Source organism: Symphalangus syndactylus, chromosome 13, assembly GCF_028878055.3.
Source record: "Symphalangus syndactylus isolate Jambi chromosome 13, NHGRI_mSymSyn1-v2.1_pri, whole genome shotgun sequence".
Lineage (NCBI taxonomy): Eukaryota > Metazoa > Chordata > Mammalia > Primates > Hylobatidae > Symphalangus > Symphalangus syndactylus.
Window position 1 is genome coordinate 124,195,989 of NC_072435.2, and position 26,916 is coordinate 124,222,904.

A 26,916-nucleotide genomic window follows, 5' to 3' on the forward strand; every position below is an offset into this window, starting at 1 on the left:
ACATGGAGTAGGACTGAAAAAGGCAGAAAGTGGGCGGGGGTGGGAAGAGTGGTGAGATGTGCAGATGGACTCTCCGCAGGCCTAGACGATGCACCCAGGCTAACGATGATTTGACGGGAACGAAGCAGTAATTGCCATGCAAGATGCCGGGGACATTTTTCTATGTAGATCAGCCCTCACAGCACAGCAGCCAGCCCTTCACCAGGGCTGTGCTGGTCAGTGTTTAACATCTTTCTCCCCAGAGGAAAAAGGCCTTGATTTATACGGACTGCCAGATTCTGTGGTATGAAATACTCTCACCATAGCCAATTTCAGGCTACCTGACATCACTGAATATGGAGTTCAGAGTACACATCCAATAACACTTCTTTATATAGTATTCTCCTCATTCCATATAAATATATATGCATAAACCCAAGAGGACAGATAATATCAAATTGTCAGGAAATAATTAGGAAGTGATAAGTTTTGAGTATTTATTACCTTTGTTTCTAACATAGGTTAACGTGTACATTTATGATTTATATTTGAATAATGGCTGTTTGACAGCTAGCTTGCCAAATTCCTGAAAATGTAACAGCCAGAACACCACTGGTTGGTTCATGCCGATCAGCCTGAAGTTTCAATGAAAGAAGAGAAGGAGAGGGATGGAAAGGTGGAATTGGGAGTTCTTGGGAGCAAACTTACAGACGCAAAACATTGGTAACTGTTTTATGAAGAAACATTCCCTTTGCTAAAGTTTTTGCTATAGGAGTAGCCCCTTGTTGGGGACCAGAACAGGGGAAAAAAAATAATAGAGTTAGAAGTAGCAACAATGCTTAGGAAATCCTACTGCTCTGTCCGATCTGGCATTTGATGAGTTACTGATAGGGAAGTTTCCATTAGCACCCAAGATCAAAGTAAATGGTAAAAGGCAGCAAAAGGTAGTGGCCAAAAGGGGTCAGCGTTTGATAAGCTAAACAGAAGATGAAAAAGAGCGCTCAATTGGAAACACGTTTGACTGCAGCTGTTTTCACAGCCAACCTGAAAGAGGTGAGGAGAATTTGTTCCAGATGGGCTGGCAGTGGCTGTCCCTCTTGGTCAATGAGAGAGCAGGGAGTTCTACAGAGAGGGAAGAGAGCTGGGTTTCCGTGGCTTCACACATACACACATGCATGCACACACATAACCACAGGTGCAGGCACATGTGTGTGCACACAGGCACATACCTGCTCACATGCATGCACATACACATGACTTCTCTTAGGAAGTTGCAGTAGTGACCACTGGAGTCCTTTGTATGGCCTTGGAACCAGTCTGTGCTTCCTCATTTCCTAGGGCCTCTACTCCCTTTGACAGGGGCAGAAAGTCTGCCCTGACAGGTAGTTTAGGAAAAATCAAAGGGGGATGGCACAAGGGGGCAGGAGTCTGGGTCTTAGCCTGGAAAAGGACACTGCCCCCCCACCCCCACCCCACTGGCAGCTCACCTGTACCCAGCCCATAAAGCTGCTGCTGGAATAAGATGACCCTGCTCACAAGGCTCCTGGTGGCAGACGGGGAGATGGAAACCAGCTTGCATTATTAAAAACAAAACACAAGAGCAATAATTTTCAATGTTTTTCAATAGTTTCTATGCAGAGCCCTGCTAATGACTCTTCCCTCCCATGTGTTGAAAGATTTCAGATACAAAGCTGTATCTATGAGAGGAAAAGTGTATTTTAAATTGTGCATTTTCAGTGCTTGCCAGAGTGTTGCACACATGCTAGCAGCAGGAGATGTTCTTTTATGAGATTCATGAACACACAGTTTTTATTTGTATTTTGATATGCTTCTTTCAATGTGTATTTAGGGGAAAAGTTTGTAAAATTTTTTTCTATAGCTTCTTTATGAGGAGCTATTTATGACTATGTATGCATAATAAAATGATTATATATGCAATAATAAAAACTTTAGAAAACAATAACTTTTCTAAAGAAAAAAAAAAAAAGAAGAGGCCGGGCGCAGTGGCTCACACCTGTAATCCCAGCATTTTGGGAGGCCAAAGTGGGTGGATCACCTGAGGTCAGGAATTCAAGACCAGCCTGGCCAACAAGACGAAACCCCATCTCTACTACAAATACAAAAATTAGCCGGGCATGGTGGCAGGCACCTGTAATCCCAGCTACTTGGGAGGCTGAGGCAGGAGAATGACTTGAACCCTGGAGGCAGAGGTTGCAGTGAGCCGAGATCGCGCCATTGCACTCCAGCCTGGGTGACAGAGTGAGACTCCATCTCAAAAAAATAAATAAATAAATAAAATAAAAAATAAAAAAATGATATTATGGAGAGTGTATGGATGTGGCAACAATGTGAGGGTGAAGCTCGAGTGCCTAATCCTAGGGAAATCCACATGGATAATGTAGAGCTGTCTACCCTCCGGTGAGCGTGTCATCAGCCCATGAGGCCTGGGTGGCCATGCTCACTGGATGAGACAATGAAAGCAACAGCAATACCCATGCCACGTTTGTTGATATACACACCCTGATCCTAAGACATTGTTAGTTTCCTCTGAAGGGCTTTGGAATACTGAAAACCCACAGCTCCCTTCCTTTAGAGGAAGCAGCTTTGTAGGGCTGCTGTCAGGTCAGTGGGTGGGTTTGGATATAAGTGTGGGAGTCTTATTCTAGTGGAAGAGCAAGCATGCGGGTGTGCCATGCCTTTGTATGCAGTATGCACCACTTGCTAAGGGCCAGCCCTGGTCTTCTCAGTGCAGAAGCTGTTATGTACATGCGAGCGGAGGCTTTCCTGTGCAATGCCCAGGGTGGAGAGCACTGGACTGACAAGCTCAGTGCAATGGGACCCTACAGCTGCTGGTTGGTTAGCTCAGTGCAGTGGGACCTTACATCAGCTGGTTCCTTCAGGGTTGTAATGACTTAGCTTCACAGCAGCTCCTCCTCCTAAGGGCCAGGCCAGGGGTGGGCTGCTTTCTTATTGCTTGCTCCTTTATTTTCATGTTAGCAACTGTATCCGTTTTCTAGGGCTGCTGTAACAAAGTACCACAGACTGAGGGGCTTGAAGGATACAAATCTCTCACAGTTCTGGAAGCTGGAAGTTAAAGATCAGGGTGTTGGCAGGGTTGATTCCTTCTGAGGTGTGAGGGACTGTCTGTCCCAGGCCTCTCTCCTTGGCTTGGAGATGGCCATCTTTATGTTGCCATGGACTTTCCCTTCTGGTGTCTGTCTCCAAATTTCCCCTTTTCATAAGAACACTAGTCACTGAATTGGGGCCCAGACTAATGACCTCCATTTTAATGTGATTACCTCTGTAAAGATCTATCTCCATATATGGTCACGTTCTAAAATGCTGGGAGTTAGGATTTCAACATATGGATTGGAAAGGTGAGGAGTTCAACCCATAACAACAATAATTATCATTTTTCAGTTTGAACGTACTCTGAAGATCAGATTCAGCTCCTGAGCAGACAGCCTCACAGGGCCCAGAGGCCAAGTGGTACTTACCCGCCGTCGCATCCGTGCACACACACACATACACACACACTCACACGTGTGCACACACATGCTCCTCACACATGCGCACGCACACACACACACACACACACTCCTCATCATACCCAGGCACTCACCCACCCCAGCAGGCCTGAGAAGCCTCTAAGGAGAGAATTTCATAAGAAGATTGTAGCTGACCATGAGATAGATGGTTTGCAGGGTGGAAATTAGGCTTCCCGTGTTCAAAATTTGTACTGAACATTGATTTTCCTTAAGGAACACTTAATCATCCCTGTGTTATACCCAAGCCAAGCACATTTTAAAAAGAGGGAAAATATTTTTTGTTTCGTTTGGGTTTTAACCACTAAAAACCTGAGTAGGAGCATCAGTGATCAACATGCCTTGTAGATGGCATGAGCCCCGTTCAGGTAACCCAGATGCGACCAGAGATGCCACCAAGTCCAGCCCTTGCCTGAGTCCCGCGTGGATGCATTGCATTGTCTAGCACAGTGCTGGAAACAGTTGGTGCTCCATGCTACATGGGAAATCGTCTCCCAAGCTACCAGCAATAGCAGACCCACAAACTGGAAACCACTGAACTAGGGCCACCCTGGATGCAGCAGATGAAGAAAGAAAAGCACACCTGCCTGACCCTCCAGAAGCATGGCTGGAAGCTCCTCCCCTCCATGCAGCCTGGCTGAGCGGGTTTGGCCTCACCCTGCCACTGGCCAGCTTCCCTGGGCTTGCACCTTGAAGCCAGGCATCCTCAGGGTTTACTGCCCACTTCCACTGTTTTTTAAAATGCTGACTCTGGTTGCAAAACTTCTGTTCCTGGACACAAACCCTGCAACAATTAGTTCCTTGAAGTAGACAGAAACATCCACTGCTCTCATCGACGAAAATGCCCAATTAACACAATCAGCCTTTTAAACCTATGCCTTTCTCCCATTTCTGTGGTTCCTTCTCCCGCCCCATCCAGAGGTGACACCAGCCACTGCACCAGTTGGTGAGAATCCTCCTATGAGTATGCACTATTAAGCGGAAAGAACAATTTGTAGCTTCAGTGAAATCTGAAATCTTGAGAAAAATCCAAATGCAGCAAAAGCCAATTTCAAGCCAAGTCACATTGCAAGAGGCATTTATTTCCAGCAGTAGAAGTAGAAGATGTCCATGCTATGAACACAACTGGGGCATTCATTTCCTGCTAGGGGCAATGGGGACTTTCCCATGCTAATGTGTCTTTGATCTTCGTCCCTCAAGCACGTTCTGGTCTTCTGGTGTTCAGAGTAGCACATGTATTTAGTGAGTCATTTAATGTAAGACTCAGAAGAAGTTTCTTAAGAGAAAGTAGCTGTGCAAAATAGACAAATGGGATCTAATTAAACTAAAGAGCTTCTGCACGGCAAAAGAAACTACCATCAGAGTGAACAGGCAACCTACAGAATGGGAGAAAATTTTAGCAATTTACCCATCTGACAAAGGGCTAATATCCAGAATCTACAAAGAACTCAAACAAATTTACAAGAAAAAAACAAACAACCCCATCAAAAAGTGTGCAAAGAATATGAACAGACACTTTGCAAAAGAAGACATCTGTGCAGCCAACAGACACATGAAAAAAATGCTCATTATCACTTGTCATGAAAGAAATGCAAATCAAAACCACAATGAGATACTATCTCATGCCAGTTAGAATGGCCATCATTAAAAAGTCGGGAAACAGGCCGACACAGTGGCTCACACCTGTAATCCCAGCACTTTGGGAAGCCGAGGCAGGTGGATTACAAAGTCAGGAGATCAAGACCATCTTGGCTAACACAGTGAAACCCCGTCTCTACTAAACATACAAAAAATTAGCCAGGCATGGTGGCAGGCCCCTGTAGTCCCAGCTACTGGGGAGGCTGAGGCAGGAGAATGGTGTGAACCCAGGAGGCGGAGCTTGCAGTGAGCCGAGATCACGCCACTGCACTCCAGCCTGGGTGACAGAGCAAGACTCCGTCAAAAAAAAAAAAAAGTCAGGAGACAACAGATACTGGAGAGGATGTGGAGAAATAGGAACGCTTTTACACTGTTGGTGGGAGTGTAAATTAGTTCAACCATTGTGGAAGACAGTGTGGCGATTCCTCAAGGATCTAGAACTAGAAATACCATTTGACCCAGCAATCCCATTACTGGGTATATACCCAAAGGATTATAAATCATGCTACTATAAAGACACATGCACACGTATGTTTATTGCAGCACTATTCACAATAGCAAAGACTTGGAACCCACCCAAATGTCCACCAATGATAGACTGGATTAAGAAAATATGGCACGTATACACCATGGAATACTATGCAGCCATTAAAAAGGATGAGTTCATGTCCTTTGCAGGGACATAGATGAAGCTGGAAACCATCATTCTCAGCAAACTCTCACAAGGACAGAAAACCAAACACCGCATGTTCTCACTCATAGGTGGGAATTGAACAACGAGAACACTTGGACACAGGGCAGGGAACATCACACACTGGGGCCTGTCGTGGGGTGGGGGGCTGGGGGGAGGGATAGCATTAGGAGGAATACCTAATGTAAATGATGAGTTGATGGGTGCCACAAACCAGCATGGCACATGTATACCTATGTATCAAACCAGCACATTGTGGACATGTACCCTAGAACTTAAAGTATAATAAAAAGAGGGAAGGTGGCTGTGTGGCTGGCATGCTATTGCTGCTATAAGGGTTGGACACCTAAATTTGGCAGGTGAAGATGTATTTTATCACCACCTTCCACCCACAGTGTTCCCGCATGGCAACCCCCTGGTAATCACATTCATCAGCTATGTCTAGCCTTTTAGCTATTCACAAGAATGTATCTCCTTCAGTCTGGGAAGTTAATAGGTTGTGTGTTTGTGTGTGTATGTGTGTGTGTATAAGTGTGTAATTTCCTTTCATAAGACATGACCTTGCATATGTCAACTGAAGAATGATGAGGTTCATACATTTGGAAAGAAGAGCTTTATTTCTTAAAGGATTGCAGCCTGCCAGGTGGCCAATCTGACAGGCTGGGAAGTCTAGCCTCCAGCCAGAAGCCAGAAACAAGACATTCAGAGATGGGAAGAACAAGACAGGGATTTATGATGAGTAAAAAGGATAAATATGCATATTCAATAAACCATAGGAGGAGTCATGAATATTTATGGAAGGAGAAGCATGTGTATTCACGGCTGAGTTTCATACCCTTTCATGGGTCCCATGTACAAAAGATGACAGGGATAGCATGATCCCAAGGTGAGGTTTTCAGCCCTCTGACATCAAAAGATGAAGCAGAGGACATGAAACCCCTCACTGTGTATCCTCAGTAGATGGCCAGAACCACTGCAAGGTCGGTGGTCTCTTATTAGGAAGGAACCCTTTTGTCAAAACCATAAAAGGGCAAGGAAGTGTCAGGCAGTCGTTGGTATCTGGAGCAAGTCTTTCCAAATGGCTTGTTTCCGTTTAGCCCTCAGGGAGAAAGCCTAATGGTGCTTAGGGAAGGTGGGGGGATGAGGAAGTGCATCCAGCCTCCCATCCCATCCTAGCCAGGAACTCAGTTTTCAAGGTTTCACTGGCATCTCCTTGGCCAAGAGGGGGTCCGTTCCATCTGTTGGGTAGCTTAGAATTGTATTTTTGTTTCTTGCATGTAATTTAGAAGGTCAAATAGTTCTGCAGAGTTTATTGGCAGAAACCTGTGCACAACATTCTCAAAGTGTGAGAACTGTAGTGCTAGAGAACAGATCAGTGACAGGATTCGAGGGGGTGTGACTGTGAAGGGGGCACATGAAGGGGCTCCTCTGTGTTGAAGGAGCAATGCCGCATCTTTATTATTGTGTGGTTACTCAAATCGGCACATAGGATATAATTTCATAGAACTATACACCAAAAAAGTTCATGTGAAAAAGTGTAAAATCTAAATAAAGTATATACCTGAGTTAATAGTATTACGCCTATATCAATTTCCTGGCTTTGACATTGAACCACAATTATGTACAATATTATCATTGGGGGAAGCTAAATGATGGCTACGTGAGAACTCAGTATTTTCTTGTTTTGCAACTTTTTAAAATTTATTTTTTAAGACAGGATCTCACTCTGTTGCCCAGGCTGGAGTGTACTGGTGCTATCATAGCTCTTCCTGGCCTCAAGTGATCCCGCTGCCTCAGCTGCCCCAGTAGCTGGGACTAAAGGCACACTCTGTCATATGCTGCTTAATAGTAGTAGTACTAGTAGTTGTAGTAGTAGTATTTTGAGATGGAGTCTCGTTCTTGTTGCCCAGGCTGGAATGCAGTGGCACAATCTCAGCTCACTGCAATCTCCACCTCCAGGGTTCAAGTGATTCCCCTGCCTCAGTCTCCCAAGTAGCTGGGATTACAGGTCCCTTCCACCATGCCTGGTTAATTTTTTTTTTTGTATTTTTAGTAGAGACGGGGTTTCATCATGTTGGCCAGGCTGGTCTCGAACTCCTGACCTCAGGTGATCTGCCCTTCTTGGCCTCCCAGAGTGCTGGGATTACAGGCATGGGTCACCGTGTGGGGCTAATTATTTTATCTTTTTGTAGAGACAGCATCTTATTTTGTTGTCCAGATTAGTCTCAAACTCTTGGCCTCAGGGGATCCTCCCACCTCCCAAAGTTCTGGGATTACAAGTGTGAGCCACCAAACCCAGCCACAGCTTCCTCTCAATCTCAAACTATTGAACTATTTAAAAATACAAAGTTATTTTAAGATAATACTGCAGTACCCTGCTCCCTTTGACTGCTTCTCTCCATGCACAGAGGCAAAATTCTTTCCTCATCTGGTATTTATAGGCATATCACCAAGTAACGCACTGATGCTGACACTTTTTTTTTAGGCAATATCTATAAATTTCCCACTATGGAGAATTAGGATATATCTCTTTTCTCCCCCACATAAGTGCCTCCCATTTTATCTCTCCATCCCTCAAGTATAATAATCATATTTTGTCTAGATTAATATTCAGTGTTTAAAATATAAGTACATGTGCTAATCACAGTAAAATCAAGTATTAAATTATGATTACTTTTCCTTCTCTGCGTAATGAGTTCTTATCTTCAGGATTAAAAACTGATTGGGTTTTATTCTTTTTCTTGATTTTCTGTATATTTAGCTCATATTTGTCCTGAAACTCTCCTCTAGTTGCTTAAATGTCCTCAAGAGACACTTATTCAACATCATATTTATTAAGAAAATGTTTGTTTCCCGAGGAAGTCTTTGCCGGAATCTTCTCCATGCCTCATGCTCTGCTGTTATTCAAGGACCTCTCTTCACCATCAACCTGGGATTCCTTCCACGTCACTTGTATTTGGAATCTGTTTCCCTATCTCATGTCTTCCTTCCAGCTTCACTTTGTGGTTTGATGGAACACATGCTCAAGTAGGTTCCCAAGCATGGGTGTAAGGAGTAAATGTCCTTAGCACACACATGTGTGGGCTGGGCGCGGTGTCTCGTGCCTGTAATCCCAGCACTTTGAGAGGCTGAGGTGGGCGGATCACGAGGTTAAGAGATCGAGACCATCCTGGCTAACATGGTGAAAACTTGCCTCTACTAAAAATATAAAAAATTAGCCGGGCATGGTGGCAGGCACCTGTAGTCCCAGCTACTCGGGAGGCTGAGGCAGGAGAATGGCATGAACCCAGGAGGCAGAGCTCGCAGTGAGCTGAGATCACACCACTGACTGCACTCCAGCCTGGGTGACAGAGCAAGACTCTTTCTCAAAACAAACAAACAAAAAAAAGAACACACATGTGCGGAAACACTGAGCTCATAGGGTGGATACAGAATTCTAGGTTGGAAATCATCTCCCCTTACAATATTCAAGACATTTTTTTATTGTCTTCTAGTTTACGGAGTGGCTGTTATGAATTCTGAATTCTTTCTGATGGTTTTTTTCTCTCTAGAGGACTGTAGAATTCACTTCTACCTACCCCGTCTTCCAAAATGTATTGATCACGCGGCCTGGTGTGTGTCTATTCTCATTCATTGTGCTGATCTCATAATGGGTTCTTCCAGTCTGAAAACACATCCTTTCATTTGGAGACATTTTCTTAAATTACTTCATTAATGATTCATCCTCTTTCTTTTCTCTGCTTTTTTTTTCTATTATTGACATATTGAACCTCAAAGTCATCCTCTTAATTTTTTTTCTCCTATCTTCCACTTCTTTGTCTTTTCTCTGCTTCTTAGGAAATTTCCTCAACTTTATCCATCAGCCATTCCACCGACTTTCCGTTTTGCCATATTTTTAATTTCCAAGGGCTCATTCTGTCCCTGCTGGGTGTTCCTTTTTAAGATATAGCAGTCATTTTTGTTTCATGATTGCAATATCTTCTCTTATCTCTTAGTGAATGTGAATGATTCTCTGTTTTTTGTTTTGTTTTGAGACAGAGTCTCGCTCTGTCACCAGGCTGGACTGCAGTGGCACGATCTTGGCTCACTGTAACATCCGACTCCCGGGTTCAAGTGATTCTCCTGCCTCAGCCTCCCGAGTAGCTGGGACTACAGGCGTGCACCACCATGCCCAGCTAATTTTTGTATTTTTAGTAGGGACGGGTTTTCGCCATGTTGGCCAGGATGATCTCTATCTGCTGACCTCATGATCTGCCCACCTCGGCCTCCCAAAGTGCTGGGATTGCAGGCATGAGCCACCACGCCCAGCCAATTTTCTGTTTTTTAAACATGGATATTCTTTACTGCGTAGGCTGTATTTCCTGTAGGTTGCTGCCCTCCCCTCCCCGCATTTGCCTGTTTCAGTCTTTCTGCATGCACAAACACGAACTGCTTCCTCCGCTCTCACCCCACAACAACCAACACAGAAGACTCCGGTGGCATGGGGCAGAGGGGGTGGTTTCTCCCACCGACAAGTGAGTGAGCAATTCTGCAGCAGATGTCAGCTGCGTGTCCTCTAGTTCAGTTCCCACCATCTCTACCTGGAGAAATCATCAGGCCCCACGGGTGGAGGGCTCACTCCCCAGGATTCCTCCCCACTCCTGATACCAACTGCAAGCCCTGGCTGACTCTTTCTCTGTCTCTGTCTGTCTGTCTATTACTCTCTCTCTCTCTTTCTGTCTCTCTCTCTGTCTGTCTCTGTCTGTCTATCTCTCTCTCTTTGTCTGTCTGTCTCTCTCTCTCTGTGTGTGTGTGTGTGTCTGACTGACTGGCTATAAAGTGGGGTTCCCATGACCTCATCTGCAGGTTTGATTAATTTCCTAGAGCGGCTCACAGAATTCAGGGAAACATTTACTTATGTTGACTGGTTTATTATAAAGGATGTTACGAAGGATACAGATGAGGAAACATGTAGGACAGGGTATAGGGGAAGGAGTATGAAGCTTCCTTACCTTCTTGGGACACCAGCTTCCAGGAACCTTCATGGGTTCAGCTATCAGGAAGCACCCCAAATCCTGTCCTTTGGGGCTTTGAGGAGGCTTTATAACTAGGAATTATTGATTAAATATTTGGTCAGTGGTGATGAGCTCCTCTGTTCCCACTGGAGATTGAGGGGATGGGCTGAAAGTCCAAACCCTCTGTTCTTGCCTTGGTCTTTCTGGTGACCAACCCTATCCTGAAGCTACCTGTAATCCCAGCCACCAGTCACCTCCTTAGCACACAAGAAGACATCACTATTCCCAGGATTTTAGGAGCTGTATGCCGGGAAACAGGGATGAGTATCAAATCTTTATTTCAGCATATCACGGTCTTTATATCACATAGAGACTTTTCTTAGCGTCTAACAATTCCCATTTGCTGGTTCATGTAAAGGAGGGGGGACTAAAAGGCTGTGCGAGGCTCAGAGCCCCTCAAAAGTGCTCGCTGACTTCAGGCTTCACTGCAGGGCGTCTGGCTGGCTGTTTGGAGAGGCCACAGTGTCAATGCCTATTGCGTTTTGGTCTTAGGATGGTAGCACCCTCTGGAATCCTGTGTTTCTCCTGGAGGGTGAAGATCCAGTCTAGGGGGACCCGCCTGGGAATCTCAGCGATCAGCACACATGGGGTTGTGGGGTCCCTCTGTATTGGGTGTGGCACCCCCAGGCACCCCCAGTTCCCCACTCGCCCTAATATCCATACCCGATGTGAAGTCCTGGCATCACCTGGGCATAAAAAGGGGAGTTTAATTGCATCTGGCTGCTTCCTGAACACACTTGTAGCCCACCCTCTTTATTTCAGTCCTCATTCACTCCGATTTTGTGACTGTTATTACCAACTCCTGAGTCTGGGGGGCCCTTTGGTAGAAACTGTGTTGGTTGTGGACTCTGCTCACTGACAGCTCGAAGCTCCATTTTGAAGTTCTGCTGACTTGTTTTATCCACTGAACTCCCAGTTTCCAGTTTCCCAAATCTGTTGCTGTGGCTGCATTTCCTCTTCCAATCATGGGATTATGCCTTTTATTTTATTATTATTATAATTATTTTGAGATGGAGCCTTGCTCTGTTGCCCAGGCTGGAGTGCAGTGGCAGGATCTCAGCTCGCTGCAACCTCTGCCTCCCAGGTTCAAGTGACCCTCCTACCTAAACCTCCTGAGTAGCTGGGGCTAAAGGCATGCACCACCGTGCCCGGTTAAGTTTTGTATTTTTCATAGAGACAAGGTTTCACCATGTGGCCAAGCTAATCTCGAACTCCTGAGCTCAAGTGATCTGCCTGCCTTAGCCTCCCAAACTGCTGGGATTGGCCGGATGCAGTGGCTGACACCTGTAATCCCAACACTTTCGGAGGCCGAGGTGGGCGGATTCCAAGGTCAGGATATTGAGACCATCCTGGCCAGCATGGTGAAACCCAATCTCTACTAAAATACAAAAAAAGTAGCCGGGTATGGTGGCAGGCACCTGTAGTCCCAGCTACTCGGGAGGCTGAGGCAGGGGAATTGCTTGAACCCAGGAGGCGGAGGTTGCAACGAGCCGAGATTGCACCACTGTACTCCAGCCTAGCGACAGAGCAAGACTTCGTTGCAAAAAAAAAAAAAAAAAGTGCTGGGATTACAGGCGTGAGCCACTGTGCCCAGCTGTGTTATGCCTTTTAAAACAGTCCCTTTGCTCTCCTGTGAGTGGGATGAAGGAAGATGGTATAAGTAGATGTGTGTGCTCAAGCTGCCACTTGTCTCATCCGTTTATTGATAGGGAAAGTGGAACTGAGGCTGGCTAAGTGGCGTGATCAAAACAGCAGCAGCTTCAGGAGGAGCTCTTTGCCTTTTTGTTTCTTTGTGTTTTGGTCCCTGACTTAATGTATCTTTATAAAGTGTGTGCCAGGCAAGTTACATTAAGCAGGTTGGGGACTTCCCTGGAGTGATGTAACAATCGCTAACATTTATTAAGTGTGTATTGTATGCCTGGCGCTGTTCTTGTTCTAATCTCTTTACATCTATTTAATCATTACAACAGCTTTATAATAGGAGCTACTATGATCGTGCTCTTTCTTACAGAGGAGGGAGGCGAGGCACGGAGAAGTTGTGCCTCGCCCAAATTTGCACAGCTAGAAAGTGGTGAAACTGGGGTATGAACCCAGGCCTGGCTTTCCTAGTAGTAGTGACACTGTGGGCCCAGTGGCTCTGTGTGGTGGGGCTTTCAAGTGGGTTGTAGGCTGTTTAGCTGCCTTCCTCCTTTCTCCCCACTTCCCTACTGGATAACAACACCCCCCCACACACACAACCATGACGACCACAAGTGTCTCCAGACATTGCCAAATGTCCCTGGCAGGGCGCAGAGCCCCCTGAGTGAGGAGACTGACCCAGGCAGGCTGCCCTGCGACCTCCTGGTCTGGTGAATTCCAGGGGTCCTTTTCCCTCCCCCTTGGAACCGGACAGCAAGGTCTTATCCACAGGCAGATCCCGCTCGCCCTGCCCTGGCATCACCACCACTGGTCGGCTTTGCCTCTCACTAGATACGAAAAAAGTGGAAAAGCAAAACAGAAACTAAAGGTGGCAACTCTGCAGAGCTGGGCACGTTGGAAAGGCCAAGCCTTAACCCTGTCTCTCTCTCTCCCATCTTCATCCCCACAGAGCCAAGGTGAAGAAGGGGGTGAACATCCTGAGTGCTCAGACCCATGAGCCCCGGCAGTGGGGTGTCAAGCAGGAGGTGGGCAGCGGTGGAAAGCATGTGACGGCCACCGTGGCCTGCCAGCGCCTGGGGCCCAGCCCGCGCAACAGGTAAGCGGTGCCCTCCCTGCAAGCGTGCGTGGTTCCTGGTCCCGGGTCCAGGCCGGCTGCTGCCTAAGAGCCTTGACTTGGACTTATGTGAGCCGCTGCTCAGAGGAGCTATTGAACCCACCGCGCGGAAATCTGGAGGCGTTGATATCCATGCAGGACCCTCTGCCTCTGCAGCAGGGCGGGGTGGGGCAGTCGCTCTGCAGCGCTGTGGGGTCAGCTTTGGAGCAGGGTGATCTCATGTCTGCTCTGATAGGGCTTGTGGATTCTCCACACCTGAACTGACTTTCTGGGGGCCTTGCCCTGCCTACATTATCAGAAGATGCTCAGTTACAAAGTTCTCATTTTTTCATGAAGGGTAAGATTGAGTCTTCAGTGAGAAGGAATTTAAGGGAAGGAGGTGACAGTCAGTGGCAATAATGGAGAAGAACCTGCTATGTGAGATTCATTGTAGACATCCTAGATGATTTTTTAAAATAATTGTTTTCTGGTTATAAAAGCAATCCAGACTCATTTTGGAATATGAGGAAAGCAGAATTATATTGGTGGGGAGGGAATCATACGCCAATATCCTTCCTACTCAAGGGTAACCCACTGATAACATGCTGGTTGATTTCCTTCCAGGGTGTTATACCTGTGTAATGCTAATATATGCTACATATATTTAGTTTACAAATTTGGTATCATCAAATATGTACAGATTTTAAGGACACTACAATTTTCACTTCTATTGGAAACATTTTCTCTTAACATTAAATATTCCTCAAAAACATTCTTCATAACTTTATAATATTCATCAGATGGATTTAACATAATATAAACAACCAACCATGCCTGTATTTTACCATTTAGGTTGATTCCAAGTTGTTTTTAAATTTCAACTTTTATTTTAGATTCAGGGGGTACATGTGCAGGTGTGTCATGTGCGTATATTGCCTGAGGCTGAGGTTTGGGACGTGAATGATCCCATCACCCAAGTGGTGAACAGAGCACCCATTAGGTAGTTTTTCAGCCCTTTATTCCCTCCCTCTCCCCACTCTAGGAGTCCCCAATGTCTGTTGTTCCCATCTTTGTAACCACATGTACCCAATGCTTAGCTCCCACTTACAAGTGAGAACGTGCAGTATTTGGTTTTCTGTTCCTCCATTAATTTGCTTAGGATAATGGCCTCTAGCTGCATCTGTATTGCTGCGAAGGGTATGATTTTGTTCTTTTTTATGGCTGTGTAGTAGTCTATGGTGGATGTATACCAGATTCTCTTGATCCAGTTCACTGTGGATGTGTTGATGCCACGTCTTTGCTATTGTGAACAGTGCTGCAATGAACACATGAGTGCATGTGTCTTTTTGGTAGCACAATTTCTTTCCTTTGGGTATATACCCAGTAATGGGATTGCTGGGTTGGATGGTAGTTCTGAGTTCTTTGAGAAATCTCCAAACTACTTTCCACTGTGATTGAACTAATTTACTTTCCTACACACAGTGTGTAAGTGTTCCCTTTTCTCTGCAATCTCTCCAGCATCTGTTATTTTTTGACTTTTTAATAATCATCATTCTGACTGGTGTGAGATGGCATCTCAATGTGGTTTTGATTTACATTTCTCTGATGATTAGTAATATGGAACATTTTTTTCATAAGTTTGTGGCCACTTGTATGTCCAAGATTTATTCTTATAGATAATGCAGCAATAAACCACCTTCCACATAAATCTTTGTCCACATTCCTTTTTCCTTAAGGTGGCTTCTTAGATTCAAAACATAAGATTATTCTTCAAGGCTCTTGTTATATTCTGCCAGTGTATTTTTCTGAAGGGATTAGTATTAAAGAAAGAAATATTCTATTACTGGACACATTTGCTTAAGTGACAGCTTCAAGGCACCATGAAAAATCCTCAAATTCTCTGCTTGGTTTAGAACCACGCTGTTATTTTGCCCATAGAACCCCCTCCTCTGTCCTTCCTTTAATGTGTAACCAGAAGAAGAAAATCTGGTGTCCCGAACAGTTTACAAACTCAAATGCCAACCCTCGCCATCATTACCCCAAGAAGGATTTTTAGTGCATCTGATCGGGGTGAGGTCAGGGACGAGGGTTGGGTGTCTGAATCTTTGAACTTATGAAAACATGGCCAGAAAGAAATGTGTTTATGAGTCCCTTGTTCCAAGCGGGAGATCAGAGGCCAAATTAAATCTCCTGAATTGAATGCACATGAAGTCTAATTAACCCATAAGATTAGTGTTGATTATGCAAATGAAAGTGAATGTGTTCATTAGCAGGTGGCGGAGTTATGTATGTGAATAGTTCTTCAGGTGGGAACCTGAATGAGAAGCAGAGCAAGGGAGATGAGGGTACCGAGTCCGAAGGGCTCCTGTGGCCACCCTGTTGGTTCTGAGCTTCCAGGCGCCCCACTTTGACCCCAGTTGTGTTTCCTGTCTCAGTGGTAAGCATTGTGCGTGGGTTTCCACAGTCAGCCATCCTGAATGTTTTGGCAGACTGTGGACAAGAGGAAGATCTGAATCTGCAGAAATAGAGAATAATGGCATCTGAGGCACAGAAAGAGGCACTGCAGATGGTTAGACCCGAGAAATGTGTTCAAAGAGGAGGGCGGGTGGTGCATTGGGTGGAGTCACCGTGCCTGGCCCCACTTTTACTTATAAGGGCCGTTGTGGTCATGTTGGACCCACCTGGGTAATCCCAGATCATCACCCGTATCAAAACCTTCACTTAATCACATCTGCAAAGTCCCTTTGCCTTGTAAGGTAACATATTCATAGGTTCTAAGGATTAGGATGTAGACAAATTGGCCTGCCTCTGTCTTCTTACAGCATGGCCCTTGCCATGTCCATTCAGTCCTGAGTCTTTGAAATGCTGGGTTTGGACACCTTGGGGTACCGAGGTCAGGCCAGCGAGCGTACCTTCCAAGATTCCCAGGGTGGGGAATGGCGTTCCTTCCCATGGCAGCTTTCTTGGTAGCCGAGGAGGTGTGATAGCAAGATCTTTCTTACGTATAGCACTGCCATGGGCAATGGTGTCGCCCTTCCTGGCGGGGTCCAGCAGAAGCAATCAGTGCCAGCCAGGGATGTGTATTCTTGCTTCAAGGTGAGGGTTGCACAGTCAAGTATCTGAAGCCTCATTGGCACCGAGCTCCACCAAGGTCATGACTGTGGCTGCCTGAAGGAGCCTCTCCGCAGGACTCTGAGAGCCTGTGCTGGCCGGGATGGCACTCACAGGTGCAGAGAGTGGTTCGTTCCTTGAACCACTTGAAATATCCCATTGTGAAACCCCGTCTCTACTAAAAATACAAAAAATTAGCCAGGCGTGGTGGTGGGTGCCTGTAGTCCCAGCTACTCGGGAGGCTGAGGCAAGAGAATGATGTGAACCCAGGAGGCGGAGCTTGCAGTGAGCTGAGATCGCGCCACTGCACTCCAGCCTAGGCGACAGAGCCAGACTCCATCTCAAAAAAAAAAAAAGAAATATCCCATTGTGAACTTTTGCATTTAGGTGAGTCACCGATTTGAGATGTGGAAGCTGCAACTATGTTTTCAGATCTTGGCCACGTCCCCGTGTTGGCCACATCCCCTGGCTGGTAAGACAGCGAACCTGGGGAGACATAAATAGCTTCAAAAGGGTGAAACTGGTCAGCCCATGGAGGGGCTGTCACACCAGTGGCTTCCCCAGGCAGGTCCAGAAAGGTGGTTCTGGAAGGTTTTACGACCCCCTGCCGACCGTTCCCATCCATGGCTATTTCTTCAAAGGCACAAACACCAAACACACACACCAAGTCTAACTAAAAGTGGCGGCTTTTTAAACAAACACAGCTTCAGAGCATGTCCCCTGGCCTTTACCCGCATGACCACTCACCCCTATTGATCCCGCATGACCACTCACCCCAAACATAGAAGCCTTCTACATCAGGAGATGATGGTAGCTGATCTGGGGAGCTGAGCTTTGAGAGCGGCAGACAGCTAGTGGTTAAACATGCCTGTTGTTGATGCCTCAAGGGCTCTGAAAGTCATTCTAGTCCATAAGTTTCAAACAGGACCATGAATGGGCACCAAGGGCCCCCCAATCCCTAAAATTGCTTGAAAATATATGGTGTGTGGGAGGCTGCATCCATGTGCCATTCTCTTTACAACAGTTTCACTGCTCTCTCCCAGTTCTTTAACTCATATGAACTGGTCGTCCCTGAATTGAACTTGGTTGACCTGTGTTTTTCTTGCAAAAATAAAATTTGAGTGACGTTTGTTGGGACACACAAAATCTCCAATTAGCCATAGTCCTCATTCCACCCTGTTGTCTTGTATCCAGCCTCTCCACTTGTGAATTGGCTACGTGATTTGTGAAAGCGTTGTAGTGTGAAAATCCGGTGTATCGGTCAGCTGTGTAAGGACCCCGTGATCACATAGGGCCCACTTGGATCATCTCTCCATCTCAAGATCCTTAACCTAATCACATCTACCAAGTCCCTTTGACTTATAAGATAACATATTCCCAGGTTCCAGGCACTAGGATGTGGACAAATTTGCCACAATCATGCCACATAAAAAATGCACTCAAATCTCAGTGACTTGTAACTACAGTTGGCCCTCCATATCCATGAGTTCTGTGTTCACAGATTCCAGATTCTTTTAGTGGAAGGTTGTGTCTGTATTGCACATATACAGACTTTGGTTTTCCTGTCATTATTCTCTAAATAATATGGTATCACAGTAACTATTTACGTAGCATTTACATTATACTAGGTATGATAAATAATCTAGAGATGATTTAAAGTATACAGGAGGATGTGCATAGGTTATATGCAACTACTACATCATTTTATCTAAAGGACTTAAGCATCCATGGATGTTTGTTATCTGCAAAGGGTCCATGAGCCAATCCCCCTTGGGTACCAAGGGGCGACTGTCAAAGCTTTGCTCTCATGCTTCCAGGGCTGTAGGTCAAGTGCAGTCTGGGCCTGCTAAGCGGAAGCTCAGGCGGGAGACTGCCTTGGGGTGTGAGCTGGCTGGGCTTAGCTCTTAGCCTTAAGCTGAGTGTCTACCTCTCCATGTGTGTTTGGTCCCGGGCCCAGGCTAAAGGGGCAGAGTTATTCTGGGCGTGCTCCTCTCACAGCAGCTCATTATCCTCTCACCTGAGATCAAAACTGGTGTCCTGTCCACTAACATCCCCTTGGCCAACGTGAGTCACGAGGCCAGGCCGTGGGGCGAGGAAGTCCTCACCACCCAGACATACGGGGCGGGTGAGTGGAGGGAGTGCGTGCTGCACTCAGTTAAAGCCACCATCACCCCCCGGCACGTCAAAGGGCTGCTTGGCTCAGAAAATTTCCCCTATTGCTGAAATGTTCTTACACAGTTTCCATCTGTGGGAAGCTTTAGACATCCCCTTTCCCACGTTCATTTCTTCAACAAATTATTTGTCAAGTGCCCAGTACTTGCCAGCTACCATGTTGACAATCTATGGCCAGGAGTCTTATCGGGGGAAAGTTCGAAGATGAGACACTTAAAGACTGTCCCAAATATGAACTCCCACCTGGCGAATGATGAACCGCGTCGTGCTCAGCATAGGATGAACAGTGGCGCTTGAGTGAGTGCGGAAAGAAGAATCATAGGTGAGACAAACAGTGCTGGCTGTGTGCCTCGCACTCTCCAAATGCTTTGCATCTAATCCTCCTAAGCACCTAATCCTCCTTCAGGCATTCGAGGTAGTCACAGTGAGCTGTGATCTCAGTTCGCATGAGGGGAAACTGAGACACGATGCATTTTTCAAACCCACTCAGTAAGAGGTGGAGGTGGAATTCCAACCTGGAAGGTCTGCCTTGAAGAACAAGCTGTAGCTTGTGCTTATTCTTGTCCTGACAGGAGATACACCCAATGGATCACCCTGGCTGGCAGACACTGCTCCACCCCGGTTCCCGTTAAATCTCTTTCACTGCTCTATATCCCTCCGTAGGTGTGTTAGCCAGCTAGTGCTGCCTGAACAAAATTCCACAGACTGGTTGGCTTAAAACACAGAAATTTATTTTCTCAGCATCTGGACTCTGGAAAGTCTGAGGTCAGGGTGCTGTCAAGGGTCGTTTCTGGTGGGGGATCTCTTCCTGGCTTGCAGTTCGCCACCCTCTCAGCATCTTGTGTCCTCAGAGGGCCTTTCCTCTGTACATGGAGAGAGAGAAGCTCCTGGTCTCTTTTCTTTTTTCGAGACAGGGTCTCGCTTTGTTACCCAGCCTGGGGTGCAGTGGTGTAAACAGGACTCACTGTAGCCTTGACTTCCCGGGCTCAAGCCATCCTCCTCTCTTAGCCCCCCAAGTAGCTGGGACTACAGGCATGCACCATCAAGCCCAGCTGATGTTTGTATTTTTTTGTAGAGATAGTGTTTCATCATGTTGCCCAGGCTGGTCTCAAACTCCTGAGCTCAAGTGATCCACCTACCTTGGCCTCCCAAAGTGCTGAGATTACAGGTGTGAGCCACTGCACTTGGCTTCTTCATCTTCCCATAAGGACACCAGTCCCATGGGATTAGAGCCCCCTCTTAGGACTTTATTTAACCTTAATTACCATCTTAACAGCCTGCTCTCCAAATATAGTCACACTGGGGGAGAGGGCTTTGCGAGATGAATTTTGGAGGGAACAATTCAGTCTGTAATCGTGGGGTTTGCTCTGTTATCCTGAACTTGCTTCCGTCACTGCACCACCTGGGGCTGCCCCTCACTTTTGTGCACCTGTGCAGATTCTTGGAAGAGCCTGGGAGCTTCTTCCTGGGATCCCCTTTGCCGATGACGGACGGGTGTGGAGGACAAAAGCTCAGCCCCATCTCCCCCACTGCAGACAACTCTGAATTGTCATGGACACAGCTCGACTCAGAGCTTCCCATGGGGTCCGGCTGCAGGCTGGGTCTTTGAAAGCACACCTTCTGTTTGCTTCTTCCTGCAATGTGAACTATTTCCCTCTCCCCTTTTCCCTTTCCAGTTTCTCCTGGTGCGTGGGGAGAAAGGAAACAACATTCTTAATCAGTCACTTGCAAATGAATCCTTGTCTTATGATCTGCTTCTAATGAACCCAAACTGAGACTCTCAGAAACATAAGAGCCCCCCGCTTCCTCCCCTGGCGAAATGTCCTCTTAGACAGGGAGAGAGCACTTGTTAGGAAAACTGTCAAGCAAGACAGCTGTTTTGCTGGAGCGCCGTCTCCCTGTAACCTAGAACCTCCGAAAGACCAGAGTTGTTATGGTCCTGAAACCATCTGTCTATAAACACTCAGACCCAGGAAGACAGCCAGCACCTGGTCTGTACACACACCAAACCGTGTAGCATTTGGTTTCCAGGCTCTGCATCACCCTGGGAGAGGTCTGAGCATCTCGGCAGTCAGGCAAACTCAGCCAACAATTTACCAGAGTGCACGTCGTATTTACAGGGTGCGAGGCCAACAGAGCAATTAGCATGCTGCCCAGGTCCTTCCCCGTCAGCGCCCTGTGACGGAGAGGATCAAGCATGAAGCAAATGCTTCTGTGTCTGCAGGGAAGAGGCATAAAAGCACGTGGAGAGCGTGCTGAAAGGCAGGAACACATCTTGCGGTTCTTTTGGCATCCTCCTGTTCCTTAGGAAGCATCTTCCGCTTCCCCCTTCATCTCCTTTCCTCGATCTGCATCTGTTTTCTTTTTTATTATTATTATTATTATACTTTAGGTTTTAGGGTACATGTGCACAATGTGCAGGTTTGTTACATATGTATCCATGTGCCATGTTGGTTTGCTGCACCCATTAACTCGTCATTTAGCATTAGGTATATCTCCTAATGCTGTCCCTCCCCCGACCCCGCAACAGTCCCCGGAGTGTGATGGTTCAAAACCAGGTGTCCCGGTGAGTCCGAGTAGCTGGGGAGCAGTGAAGCGAGCGGTGAGTCTGACCTCAGCACTGGCAGGAGGGAAGAGCGGACCCTGGCTGCTTTTGATTCGAACGTTGCACCTTGATCTAATAAAGGTTTCTGCCTCAAGCATTCCTGGAGCCTTACTTTAAGCTAATTCCTTCAGGGAAAATGCCAAAACTTAGGTGTTTCTTCAAACTGTGGGCATACTCTGAAGTTCAGGGGGGACTCCGTGTTGGGAATGCAACCCCCTGAGGCTGTTGATGAGGCGGGCTCCCCAGTGGGGTCGGTGTAGGCACACCTGCCTGCCGCTCCACTTCCCACTGGCCCACGTGCGCCTGTGCTGTTAGATGTTGAACACCTTCACTTAAACCGGTTCACTTATGCGTCTCAAGGTTCCCATTTAGGCATTCTTATTAAAACACTACTGTTAACATCTCTTCCAGAAGCAAATATAGTATCTTAAAAATAGAAACTTACATAGAAAACCATAGTATTCTGTAGATTTTATAGTGCTTGACAGCACACAGAATAATACTGTGTGTATTTCACTGTCTCTGGCACTTTACAAAATGCTCTGTGTACATTATTTCAGTAAATCTTTCTAATGGTCTCATGAACTGAGGCGTCATACCATTGGGCAAATAAAGAAAAGAATAAAGACCCTCACAGGAAGTAAGCATCCAGATGAATATTTAGGGAAATCATAAAAATGTTTTATTTAAAAAATAACTTTAATGTATACAAATAAATGGAGAAAATGCCTCTCAGTTGCACGAAATAAAGGTGAGCATAAACAAACACAATTAAAACATAAACATCCTGGCCAGGTGCCATGGCTCACGCCTGTAACCCCAGCATTTTGGGAAGCCGAGGGTGGTGGATCACCTGAGGTCAGGAGTTCAAGGAATGTGAGACCAGCAGGCCAACCCTGCCTCTACTAAAAATACAAAAATTAAGCTGTGCATGGTGGTGCATGCCTGTAATCCCAGCTACTCAGGAGGCTAAGGCAGGAGAATGGGTTGAACCCAGGAGGCGGAGGTTGCAGTGAGCCAAGATCACACCAGTACACTCTAGCTTGGGCAACAGAGTGAGACTCTGTCTCAAAAACAAACAAACACGAGCATAAAAATCCTATTGAAATCTAGCTAGCTAAAGTTAGCAGCAGGAAGCTGCGTGCTTGCCTTGGAGGTTACAGAAAGGGGTTAGAAGGCACAGGGAAGTGCTATGGACACACGAGAGTGCAGGGGTGTCCAGTGTTTTGGCTTCTCTGGGCCACATTGGAAGAAGAATTGTCTGGGCCACACATAATATATGCTAACACTAGTGATCGCTGATGAGCTGGAAAAAGAAATTGCAAAACAATTTCATAATGTTGTATGAAAGTTTACGAATTTGTGTTGGGTCACATTCAAAGCCATCCTGGGCCACACACGCAGCCTGTGGGCTACAGATTGGACAAGCTTGCAAGTGGACCAAGCTGAGATTTCCTTCTTCTTACCTTTTTATCAGGCTTATTTTTAAATGCCTTTATTTTACTTTTGTAATCATAAAAACATATTCAAAGATATGTTTTAAAAACACATATTCCATATCTTATGTAACTATTACCATTATTGTGTCCTGCCTTACAGAGTGTATCTAAGTATTTTTATACCATTGGGATCAGTCTGTAATATGTTACATCTCTTGGTAACTTAACATTGCCAAAGTACTTTGCTTGTCCCATACTTAGCTTTTTAAATAACCGATTAAGTGGATGACCTGAATTTATTTAGAAAGCCCCCTATCGCGGGGGCACCTGGGTTGTTTGTTCTCAGCGTTTTAGTGTAAATAAACCAGTGGCAGACATTTCCAAGACGATCTGGCGCTGCCTTTTCCCCCCATTCTGAATCATGGAGCACAGGGAGCTGCTGTGAGGGATTTGTAGTCCGAGTTTCTGCCCTTCCTATTTTGTCACCCCTTCTCTGGCCTTCACACCCAACATAGAAATTGGGGAACAAAGTCAAAAGCTGGCACCAGACGAGTGAAGGGGCCAGGGAAGAGGCAGGGAGCCGGGAATGGCCTGCGGGACGAGAGGGAGGGGCCCCGTGTGACGCCCCCTTTACTCCTTCAATCCCTCCTTGCTGCAGCTCCGGGGGTGTCTGTGCCCAGGACTGGTTACGGGCCATCTGGGAGACTTTCGCTTTAACCTCAAAACTTCTAAAAGAATCTAAAAAGGAAACACTTTCTGTCCACGTGATTCAACCTTACTCAAGGGATGCACGTTGCCTTTTGGAAACCCTTCCTGGGATGCTTCATCGGTCCCCTAGAGTGGCTGTCTCTGACACTTGTAATCGTAGCACCGCATGCTGAGAGGCTGCAAAGCTAGCTGGACTCAGAGGCATCCACGTGAAATTCTGAGCCATTTAGCAGGAGTCGCACGTGCAAGGGACAGGTGAAAGGAGGAGGTGGGTAAGGAAGTGGGTGGAATGACCATGCCCTGCAGGCTGCGAGAGGTAGGGAGGGTGGCAGGCTGCACCCTCTTAGGGGACACATCCATTCTTTAGGCTCTAGAGCCTTCCCAGGTGGGAATGCAGGCTGTCAGTTGCCAGATCTCTGGATTTTTCTTGACCTGCTGAAAATCCAGAAATCTTTCCATTTTTGAACATTTGCTTGGATGTTTAAAATCACTGTGCGAATCAAACAAAAGGTATATTGTTCAGGAGAAATTGTTCATCAGGAAGTAAACCATGTGCAAAAGTGGCCTGTTTGAGTCAAAATAATGCCTGTTTTCTTTAGGAGGTTGATTGCCTGTATTGTCCAGGTACAGAGTTTGCAGTAAAACAGCTGTCGGGGAACTCAACTGTGCCTCTTTTGGAGGGACTTAGAAAGGAGGCCAGCTGTTTCAAAGACTCAGCTGCCCCTCATTTTCACCACACGAGCCCTCCTAAACAGACCACATCACACAGACACTCCTGTATTTCCAGCAGTTGCTGTAAACACGCATCTGAGCTCTGGTTCTTATGGCTGTAAGTGTCAGCCCTAATTGGGATCCTGCTACATGATGTGGACTTCTCTCTCCCTGCTCCTCTTGTCACTCAGCTTCTAGTTTGATGGGGTGGTCTCTGGGCCATTGTTCCCCAGGCGTTCTTGGAGGAGACCGGGATCCACATGCTTCCATAGAACAGTGAATGATGCCTCTCCTGTTCTTCCCCCTCCCTGGAACAGAAGCAGCTGCCGCATCCCCAGGCTCCTTAATTCAAGAGCCAGCATCGTGCTTCAGGGACTCTCTGCTGCAGGGGTAAATCAGGCAGGTAATAAAACGAGAAGGCTCTTTCCAAAAAAAAAAAAAAAAAAAAAAAAAAACCAAAATCATTGAAAATGGTGAATAAAATGCCCATTAGTATTCATTTAAGCAGTCTCAATTGCATACCTTATATACATAACTGTGCTTGGCTATTTGTTTTGGAGAATTCTGGAATAGGAACATGCTCATAGCTGCTTAAACAGTTTTCAACAGTGCTTAGAGGAATGAAGTGCTAAAATAATCTGCTTTTCCCTAAAGGAAATTGCTCAGACCAACTGCTTTCCATAAGAGATATTTGAAGATTGCAAACTACCACGAATTAAAATCTCCCAACCAATGGCATAAACTTACATTTTGGGTCCCCTCCTAAAACAAGTTAAAAGTGTCTCCCACTCCACACACCCAAAACTTATAGCAGGCTTCTGTGAGCATCTGCAGCAGGATAATTCATTGATACACAAGTTGCGTGGGTCTCCATAAAATTCTCCCTCCTTTTCGCCTTGAGCAGGCGCCAGGCCTTGGGCTTCCTGGACTCCGTAGAGGTTCATGGCAAACGTTGACTGTTGAAGCCCAACATCATCGAGGTTACTGTTGTCGCCTAACTTTTTTTTTTTGTTTTTTTTGTTTTTTTTTTGAGACGAGATCTCATTCTGTCACTTAGGCTGGAATGCAGTGGCACGGTCATGGCTCACTGCAGCCTCGACCTCCTGGGTTCAGGTGACCCTACCATATCAGTCTCTTGAGCGACTGGGACTGCGTGTATGCACCACCACACCCGGCTAGTTTTTGTATTTTTTTTGTGGAAACGGGGTCTCATTGTGTCGCCCAGGCTGGTCTCAAACTCTTGGGCTCAGTGATCCTCCCACCTCGGCCTCCCAAAGTGCTGAGGTTACAGGCATGAGCCACCGCGCCTGGCCCAAGTTGTCTGCCATTTGTAGACACTAAACTCTTCCAAGAGAATTTGCTGGAGGCATTGGGGTGGTGGGTGGAGAGTGGGGGAGAGGAGCAGTTGAGGAGAGGCTGTGAAAGAGCCTGAAAGAAGATTTTACTGGAGACCGAGGGGCCAGGTCTGGCATCCCAAGCCTCGATTTGATGTCTGAAATGGTGAAGGGGCTTCTCCATTGCTTGATTCCATTTCAAAATGCAAGCACCACGGTTTATCATCCCATCAAGACTACCTACCATGGAGGAAATGAGTTTTTCCAAAGGAAGTCAGGATGTGTCTATAGAGGAGGAATAGATGCTGGGCAGTGAAAGCTGATGTGTAGGGAATGGCACCCATGAGAACCTGCACAGTGTTGGACAGTTTGTCCACACCATCACCCATTTCCCCTATACAGTGAATATTAATATGATCCATTTTCAAATTATGACACTCTGTGTTATAGGTTGTACTTTTTTCAGAAGTATTCCCAAGGAACATACTCTCCATGTCCCCAACCCACATGCTCTTCTGGAACCTCTCTACTCTCCCATGAAGAGGTGACAACTTTGTCTTCTCCCCTTGAAAGTGGATGGGCTGTAGTGACTCGTTGACTCATAGTGCTGAGCGGAAGTGATGCTATGTAACTTTCAAAGCGAAATCATAAAAACGCCCTGCACCAACATGGAGGGAGCCCTATTGTCCAAAGCCACCATGCTGTGAGGAAGCCCAACTATCCCATGTGGAAAGGCCACAAGGAGGACCCCCAAACCTTGTGAATGGAGCATGGTGTCCACCTGCCCCTGACTGCTCCCGCCACTGTCTGACAGCAACTGCATGAGAGACCCAAGCCAAAGACACCCAGCTAAGCCCTTCCAGGATTCTTGATTCACAGAAACAATGAGAAACAATAAAATGATTGCTTTTGTTTTATACCATTATGTTTTGGGGTGATTTGTAGCATAGCAACATAAAAGTGAAAAACAGGGGAACTCAGAGGAGTTCAACTACTTGCCAAGCCCAAGAGCTACTAAAGATCAGTGGCAATATTTTAATCTTCTTCTTTATGGTTCTAAATGCCCCTTCTTCTCCCACAACAAGGAAGAGATTCCTAAGCAAAGAGATTGACGGGCATGTCATCTTCCACCAAGGGGCCCTTCCCACTTCCCAGCCCAGCATTACCTCTGGAAGCTTGTTTCTTTTCTTTTGGCACC

At 46.3% G+C, this 26,916-nt stretch overlaps 1 protein-coding gene across 2 annotated transcripts in view; it reads left to right on the forward strand.

Annotated features, from left to right (window-relative positions):
* The window catches only part of TMEM132C (transmembrane protein 132C), a 452,086-nt gene that overhangs the window by 260,547 nt on the left and 164,623 nt on the right, over positions 1-26,916 (forward strand). For both annotated transcript variants that reach the window (XM_055237228.2, XM_055237229.2), the window contains exon 3: positions 13,495-13,641. In XM_055237228.2, the coding sequence (XP_055093203.1) occupies positions 13,495-13,641 (147 nt within the window). The remainder of the gene's footprint in view (positions 1-13,494; positions 13,642-26,916) is intronic.